General features: G+C 31.7%; 1 protein-coding gene across 1 annotated transcript; it reads left to right on the top strand.

The window, feature by feature from the left end:
* The first annotated feature begins 8,640 nt into the window (after positions 1-8,640).
* LOC112029352 (calcium-binding protein KRP1) lies at positions 8,641-9,616 on the top strand. Its single transcript, XM_024062041.2, has one exon. It carries the CDS (start codon positions 8,975-8,977, stop codon positions 9,314-9,316), a length of 342 nt encoding a protein of 113 aa, XP_023917809.1. The 5' UTR covers positions 8,641-8,974; the 3' UTR covers positions 9,317-9,616.

Here is a 9,616-nt window from a genome sequence, read left to right as displayed (position 1 = left end):
TGAGATCAACAAAAATAAGAGTAATGCTACATCAATAATATTTTTACAATAAATATTATGGAGGGACGAATCTCTCTCTTAGAAGGTATTATCCGCTTTGAGTGAAGACTCTCATGGATTTGCTCAATCCCACATCAGGGAGAGACGCCTCCCACCTTTCCTTAGGCTCAATGCTTATAAAGCAAGGGTGGGAGGCATCTCTCCCCAATGTGGGATTGAGCAAATCCGTAGGGGTCTTCATCCAAAGCGAACAATACCTTCTAAGGGAGAGATTTGTCCTTTCAAAAATATTATGTGGTAAGCTGTTACTAATTCTAATTTGGGCTCAACACTGACATGTTTTATAATTTATCTACCAATAATAGTTTGTTACATAAGATTTGTTATGAAAATATTGTAGTCACTTTACAGTTCTCATTCAGCATTTTCAATTTTCAATTTCCACTTTATTTTTTATTAGTCTTTTTTTTTCTTTCTTTCTTTCACTTTGTTAGTACAAAAAAATTGCAATATTTCATGTGTTTATGTGATTTTTTTTTTGTTTTGACGTTGATATATTTAATATCTCTCTTTATTAGATTTTGTATAATTTAAATTTCTTAGTGACCCCCCTAAAAAAAACTCCTAAAGCCGCCGCTAGACCATGCGATCAAAATTGATATTTTTGGAGCAAGAACAGTACGGATATCTAGGTGGAAAAATTCCCTTGCATTTTTTGTTATCCAAGAAAATTTTAGTCATGATTAGCAAAAAGAGTGCATGTTTTGTGAACCAAATATTCCAAATAGTCAAGAGAAAAGGAATCAAACCCAATTAAAGAAGGTGAATGAAAGAAAGAAGTCGGCTCAAAAGATGAATTCTTAATAAGTAATGTTACAGTTACAAACTATTTTATAACATTTTTACAAATTGTTGTTGTGGCCAACTTTTTACTAGTTTTCATCTAGGCCCACCATTATCATCATTTTTTCACTTTTTATAAAAAATTTTGTAAAAAAATTTGTATCTCTAACATTACTCTTTTTTAATTAGTAATCTCATAGTAGGTCAATGCAAGATTCCATTGACAACATGTTTGGAAATTTGGTGGGAGAGAAGAGTAGAGATTATTGGATGAAACAAAAGGAAAGAGGAAGAAAATGATTATCCCCCATTTTTCATCACTTTTTCATTTACCAATAATCACTCATCACATTAGTAGTTTGTAAAAATTTTTGTAAAAAAATTTGTATCTCTAACATTACTCATTTTTAATGAGCAATCTCGTTGTAGGTCGATGCAAGATTCCATTAACAACATGTTTGGAAGGTTGGTGGAAGAGAAGAGTAGAGATTATTGGATGAAAGGAAAGGAAAGAGGAAGAAAATGATTATCCCCCTTCTCCTTGTTTTGACCTTGTTAAAAATTAAGAAATTAGAGAATATCCCTCCCTTTTTGGATGTCATAAAAATTAAAATGGGAAGAGAGGAGATGATAAAATATCATACAAATTGATAATTATATTTATTTTTTGTTCAATTTTTTTAAAGGTAAATATAAATTGATATTATAAGAGAAAATTTGACAATTTAAAATTTTTTAATATAAGTGAAATCTCTCTCCTCTAAATTCCCCCACCCCTCCAAATCCCTCAAACATTTTTCCCCCTCCCTTAAAATATATATATATATATATATATTCCAATAAGTTTAATATGAAAAATTAACAAAAATGCATGCATGGAAAAATAATACCAAAAAAAAAAAAAAAAAACCCACAAGAGATTTAAGAAAAAAAGTATTTGGAACACACATCAACATGAATTACATAGGCCTATTAATTTTAGTTTAAAATCTCAACTTATTTTCATCACTAGTCTATCTAAAAATTTTTAGAGTTTCACCTTCTCTTATTATGATTGTACTTTTACACAATTTATTTTAAGAACAAAATGTCAATGAAAATAATATGATCTAAATTCTTTCTTATACACCTGGCCAATTAGCAATTATTATTGTCAAAAAAATAAGAAGAAAATTAATACCCAAATAACTTTCTGGTGAAAGGTAGTCATCGTCAAACAAACATCAATTTCTTACAATTAACATATTAAGGTAAGAGATGGTCACAAGTAGTTTCATTAGTTTAACTACATTGTGAACATAATTATGCATGTTTAAAAAAATCATAAAAATCCTTTGGTAACATATAATTTGTAAAATTAACGATTTTTTTTTAATAATTTGATAGTTACGATAAATAAGAAGAGTGAGGATTTAAACCGTAGCTCCTAAAATGATGTGACTGAGCTACAAAGCTCTCAAAAAAAATTAGTGATGAAACTTACGAGTATAAGAATAAAAAAAACCTATGTGAAAGCATGGATGAATTAATGTAAAATTCTGGTAAAATAACTCTTAATTAGTTAAATAAGTTTCTTTCAACCAAAAAAAAAAAGCTACAAAAGTCTAAATTTGACTCAACCTTTGACTATGCACGAGTACATCAAGTCTCTTTCTATGCTATATATGCACCAATCAGTCTATGAATATGCAGGGAGTTTTCTAGGAAAGTGGCAACCCAAAGACACAAGTGACATAGAAGCTGAAGGAAGCCGTCGTTTGTAGCTTTGCATAAAGTTTCCTGTCTGTAGTGGTAACTCCTTTTGATGGTCAGTTTCTTGGACTGAAATATGCTTTCCATAAGTGCTGAAATTACTATTGACAGTACATCCAAACCGTAAGTCTAAATCAGCAATGTCATAGTAGTCAAAAGAAAAAGCTGACATATGGTTCACATCATGCCTTTAGGAGGAGCCAGTCAAGATTTTTTTTTTTTTTTTTGAGAATGAGCCAGTCAAGATTTTTAGTGTCGCTTTTAAGCATACAACACCAATTAAGCTTAAACCGTGCAAAATATTTTTGCTTGGGAACATGAAAAAACTTATATATTTGAATTTATAAGTGCGCATGCTGATACAATCAGTTTTATAATTTACTTGAATGTTAATTTGTGATTGAATTACAATATTTACATATAAAAGTTGAGATAATTATGAGTACTTGTGAAGAAAATGATCATAACGTAACATTTCAAGTATATTGTGTATTGGGGTGTGTTTCTAAAAATTTTATTATATATCAAGTAACTCGATTGATAAAATTGTAAAAAGTAAATAAATTGTAATCATATTTCAATGGAATCATGCAAGATTATAAGATAGGGTTTTAAAAAATAAGACAGTTACATTATGTTGTGTAACTTTTTTTTTTTTTTTTTTTCATAACATCTCATAATTTATATCAATTCTAATCCTAGTAGCATCATTGTTTTGTATAAAGTTATCAACTAATTAACAAAGATCTTAAATTAGTAGTGAATTATATTTTTAGATGAAAGGATATAAATCACATGAATAAAAATAAGGAACTCAATTAAGTAATATCTTTTTTTTTTTTTTAATGATTCCATTTGAGTAATATTATTCTCTTGGATATCTTGATTTTCTTGTTTTATCTATGAGGTTCAAGATATACTAAATATGTGTATAACTTACCAATAAAAATAATATATAATAAAAAAAGAAAAAGGCTTCAAAGAAGGTACTTGATAAAAGAAAGTGAGATTTAAAATTCAGTTCAACCTTCAGGTGAAAATTTTCTTTCCTTTGTTTTTTTCCTCAACTCAAAGAGTAGAAAGACATAAGCAAGGGATTCAGTCATAACTTAGCCTCATGGTTCACCAAGGGATTTATCCATCAAGCAATGGATTCCAAGGGTTATTGATATACCAATCAAAATAAACTCAAAGCACATACATACGCAAACACATGCACATGTGTTAGTATAAAACCAAAATTAAAATGTTAATTTTATTTTAATACTACAATTACTCATATCTCATAATCCTATTGCATGCAAAATCATTAACTGATAATTTTTTACGAGGTTTCTCCAAAAAAAAAAAATTTAAGAGAGCATGCCTCGAGATGCCTTGCAACCCCTTCCTTGGATGCCTACGTCACGGACAATGAAATATTTTGCTCATCCTTGGGCCAGGCGCAGGGTTGAAATTCCAACTCTTGAATGAGGTTGATGAACTAGCTAAGAAGGTGGAAAATATATCTCTTATGCCTTGGATTTATCTCCCCTAACATGACTTCCCTTGTCAATCTGACTTTTGACAAGAATCAGGGCGCTAGAAGGCAAAGATTTTTGTATTTAAATATCATTATGATTTCATCCTAAATAGATTAAGGTAAACTACGTTGTTTAGGTAAAAATTAATGGAGTTGAGTTACAACGCTCTTAGTCATATTACATTATTTAATTTTTAGATCTTTTATTATTATTTTTTTCTTTTTAAAATAGGTCAATAGAACATTTATTGAACCACCAAGCAAGTGGAGTCGAATGGCAAAAAGTGGAATCCAATCATAAGCCCCAAACTTGTTATCAAGATTCGAGATTTGAATCTTTCGAAATCTCTATTCTACCTCTGCTAGCATTCCTTCTCAATCACTTTAACTATTCCCCAAATTGATTAAAGTTCTCTAAATACCTTTAGACCTATCCTAGGGTTGTCACTATACATCACTATTGATGTTTCTAATTATTGTCTTTTGATCACCAAGGTGATGCTACACCTTCAAACAGTTTCTATAAATGCACATTTGGATTAGATTAATTTATCTACGAAGTTTTTACCATGCATCACATGAGCAAATAATATACAATAGAAAACAATAGAAAACTCTGTATGTCCTGTCAAAATTATGCTACATAATAATCTTTTGAGAGAACCCACGATGGCGACAACCTATAAAAAGCTCAAAAAATACTCTATGTTATGAAAAAATTTAAAATTTTAGGGGCCCAAGACCTCCCCTTCCTCCCCCACTTTCTATGTGACTTCCTCCAAAGTTGAAATGAGCATTACCCCATTGTCACTTACCTTGGTGGTGGTACCTTGAATTGACTACCTCAATTTGAAATTTAGCAAACAGATGAATAATGTGGATTTGAATTGACCTTTCACAATTTGGCTAAAAAAAAAAAAAGAGAAACCCATCACAAGTAAAAAGTTACACTTGGATGGACCATTAATTGTAGGTCCATATATTTGTATAGATGTATGTGTCATGGGTCATTGGAAATCGGGGGGTGCTAAATTTAATAGCTCCTGAACAATCCCCATCTTCATCGAAACATCGCGGTAGGCTCCTAACCAAATCAAAATACCCATGTTGCCCGTACCTTTGATCAGCATTCATTAAGTAAATGGCCGCTAAAGTATTTAAAGCTATTAATGATGAAAATGAAATATAAGTGTATTTTTGTTTTGGGTAAATATGACTATGACTATGACTATGACTATGGGTCTATTAATTCCTGATTTTTTTGCATGCATGATTTCCAAGTTTTCAACACCCCCTTGGAATTTGCTGGCTTTGAGATCAGGTTATTTTATACCGTTAGTTTTTGTCGTTATCAAAGGGAGGCGTTACTTGCAGAGAAATAGACCCTGCCAGAGTTTTTGTCGTTATCAAAGGAAGGCATGACTTGCAAAGAAGTAGAATTTTAAAATTTTAGAATTAAGATTTTATTAGATTATGTTTGGTTAGGCAGTTTGGGGACCTGATAGAAGTGTTTGTAAAGTCCGAAACACCATTTCACAATAAAAACTTTTCATAAAATATTTACAAACATTATTTTAAACTCAAAACACTATTTTGTAATAACTTATACAAATGCACCCTTGTTATCCCCATATTATGCTATATGTTTGATACTATTAATTGTGGGTGCCCGAGGACCGAGGATGAAGCTGAATAGTTGTGTTATTGGCCTGAGGACTAAGGATAAAGTTGAAGGGTAGCAGTAATAACGTAGAGAGCCCAAGGGAAGAAGCCGCTCGAGGAGGGGAAGAAACAAATCATGGTACTCTAAGGCATTTTGAGGGGAAGTTAGGATTTGAAGAGAGTGGAAGACAGTGGGCAGTAGGGAAGCTTTAGGCCTGATGTAGCATGTTGCATCCACATTAATTGGAAGACAACAGCTTTATCAGCCGCATTAATGAGAAAGTGACTTGAATAGTGTAAGCTATAGCTAAGTAAATTCCTACCACAATCTTCTTTAGATATGAAAGGTAACAAGTGTCGGAAAAGGAAGGGGGTTAGGTAGAAATGGATGGTAAAGATGCGACGGAAGAGAGCTATATAATGAAAGGAAAGAGCATTGGAAAAGGGATCGAACAGAAGAGAGAGAAAAAGAAATAGAGAGGAGTGCATTGGAGAAGAAAGGGAACAATATCATTTTTTGCACGAATTTTGCCTCGTCGGGAGCTTTTGTGTAAAGCTTGATGCTCATTTATTTTTGAATACAAACCTGATTCTTCCTTATAATTGTCCTCAGGCAAAGCTCATTGTTGTTGTTCTTTCCCATCTCTGACAAATTTTGTTGATTTGGGCCAAGTTTGAAGGATACGACCCATTGCTCTAAGTGGGCTTAGGCTACAAACTTTTTTGGTGCTTACATTAATAATAAATAATATGAACTATATACTTTTTAAATCTTACAATAAAAAGAAGACTAGCCCAAATCCCACAACATGTTTCAAATTAGTAATCTCAATTTGCACAATCGAAGATTTTTAAGCCTAAAAAATATCATGAATTTCTAATTTTGTTAAAGTCTAAATACAATATTGTTAGTTAAGAGCCATGCAATTTTATTAATATTTCCGAGTATATCTAATAGGCAACCAATGAAAACCTCCCGAGTTCAAATTTTCGCTAGCAACCATCAAATTATCATTATCAAAAGAATCTACTTCATTATTTCTCATCCAAGTGAACATCAACTTGAGTCAAAGTTGTTGAATCCTTAAAAGCAATACTTATCCTTTTTATAGACAAAAAAAAAAAAAAAAAAAAAAAACTTAATTACTTCTTCGATTAGAAAACAAATGTATTTTCCTTCTAAATTAAGAAAACCAAAACCAACAATTAGTTAAAAAATTTCAGGTAAGGTTTAACAGTATGAAACCTTTTTTTTCAACAGAATATCTCTTTCTTATAATTATTGTTATAAATCGTGCCAATCCATTCCGTATATCTAAAATTATGGGAAGACCGGGTAAGATTACTTTTTCTTTTCCTAATAATTAGCATTATTATTTCTTGTCATATTAAAACTTCATTGTGTGAAAAGCAAAAAAAAAAAAAATAATAATAATAATAATAATAATAAATATAAATAAAAATAAAAACTTCATTGTGTGTTCTCACTTTGCTTATAAAAAAATTTTCAAATTACGTGTCCAAACCCCAATGAGTGGCTTCTGATTAGACATTTGCTGCTGAGTAAAAAATAATACAATTAAAAAAAGTTTATCCTTTTTTTTTTGTTGGGGGTAGGATGGCACTTTTGTAAAAAATTGGCACCCCAAACCAAGTTACATATAATGCGTTATATATATATATATATATATATTGTAATAAAATGCTTGCCATGACCTACAGGTACCTTTCCATGCAACTTCGAGGAAGGAGATTTATACAGAGCAAAATGCCGGTAATATAACATCTTTTCACGAAACAAAAACTCAATCTTATCTGTACCTTTGTTGTCATCCTCAGCAACCCTCTTTCCTCCAACACTTCCTTTCAATTTCCTTTTTAATTCTTTTTAGATCTTCTTCTTCAATTCTTTCATTGATCCCCCATGTATATATATTGACCCCCACCTAGTTACCGTTCCATACAAACCAAGCTTCAAGCAATCAAAAACGTATTGTACACAAAAGGGTCTTTGATTTTTTTACGTGTATACTAGCTTGATCATCAATGGGGTCACGAAATGGGGTTGTGTTTGAAGATTTCTTTCCAGCCATGGTGGAGAAATTGGGAGCTGAAGGGTTTATGAAGGAGCTAGGCAATGGGTTTCGGTTGTTGATGGATGAAGAGAAGGGTGTGATCACATTTCAGAGCTTGAAGAGGAACTCAGCTTTGTTGGGATTGCAAGGCATGAATGATGAGGAACTAATGTGTATGCTTAGAGAAGGAGATTTGGATGGTGATGGGGCTTTGAATGAGATGGAATTTTGTNAAAAAACAAATGTATTTTCCTTCTAAATTAGAAAAACAAAACCAACAATTAGTTAAAAATTTCAGGTAAGGTTTAACAGTATGAAACCTTTTTTTTCAACAGAATATCTCTTTCTTATAATTATTGTTATAAATCGTGCCAATCCATTCCGTATATCTAAAATTATGGGAAGACCGGGTAAGATTACTTTTTCTTTTCCTAATAATTAGCATTATTATTTCTTGTCATATTAAAACTTCATTGTGTGAAAAGCAAAAAAAAAAAAAAATAATAATAATAATAATAATAATAAATATAAATAAAAATAAAAACTTCATTGTGTGTCTCACTTTGCTTATAAAAAAATTTTCAAATTACGTGTCCAAACCCCAATGAGTGGCTTCTGATTAGACATTTGCTGCTGAGTAAAAAATAATACAATTAAAAAAAGTTTATCCTTTTTTTTTTGTTGGGGTAGGATGGCACTTTTGTAAAAAATTGGCACCCCAAACCAAGTTACATATAATGCGTTATATATATATATATATATATATTGTAATAAAATGCTTGCCATGACCTACAGGTACCTTTCCATGCAACTTCGAGGAAGGAGATTTATACAGAGCAAAATGCCGGTAATATAACATCTTTTCACGAAACAAAAACTCAATCTTATCTGTACCTTTGTTGTCATCCTCAGCAACCCTCTTTCCTCCAACACTTCCTTTCAATTTCCTTTTTAATTCTTTTTAGATCTTCTTCTTCAATTCTTTCATTGATCCCCCATGTATATATATTGACCCCCAACCTAGTTACCGTTCCATACAAACCAAGCTTCAAGCAATCAAAAACGTATTGTACACAAAAGGGTCTTTGATTTTTTTACGTGTATACTAGCTTGATCATCAATGGGGTCACGAAATGGGGTTGTGTTTGAAGATTTCTTTCCAGCCATGGTGGAGAAATTGGGAGCTGAAGGGTTTATGAAGGAGCTAGGCAATGGGTTTCGGTTGTTGATGGATGAAGAGAAGGGTGTGATCACATTTCAGAGCTTGAAGAGGAACTCAGCTTTGTTGGGATTGCAAGGCATGAATGATGAGGAACTAATGTGTATGCTTAGAGAAGGAGATTTGGATGGTGATGGGGCTTTGAATGAGATGGAATTTTGTACTCTCATGTTTAGGTTGAGCCCTGGATTGATGGAAAGCTCAAAAGAATTATTGGAGGAAGCCATTGTTAGTGAATTTTAAATATTTTATTAGTTTCCTTTGAAGAATTGCACCAAGAATTTAATTAGTTATTGTTGATTTGTTGTACTTGTTCTAGGGCATCTTGTCTTTTCCTATTGTTGTCCTGGTCGGATTGGGTTGTTTTGTATTGAGGAAGCTATTGTTAGTGAAATGTAGGATCTCTAGCTTTGAAACCCACCCTCTTTTTCTTTCCTCAAAAAAAGAACAAAAAATGTGGTCTCCATGTGTGTTCTTCTATTGAATATCTTTCTCTTTTTGATGGCCATTCTGTCAATTCAATAAAATTATTTTTCTCTCCAA

Source organism: Quercus suber, unplaced genomic scaffold (genome assembly GCF_002906115.3).
Source record: "Quercus suber isolate HL8 unplaced genomic scaffold, Cork oak 2.0 scaffold_250, whole genome shotgun sequence".
Lineage (NCBI taxonomy): Eukaryota > Viridiplantae > Streptophyta > Magnoliopsida > Fagales > Fagaceae > Quercus > Quercus suber.
This window is presented reverse-complemented; position numbering and strand designations above follow the sequence as displayed.

Excerpts from the sequence above, each read along its gene's own strand:
- LOC112029352 (XM_024062041.2), top strand. The coding sequence starts at position 8,975 with ATGGGGTCACGAAATGGGGTTGTGTTTGAAGATTTCTTTCCAGCCATG.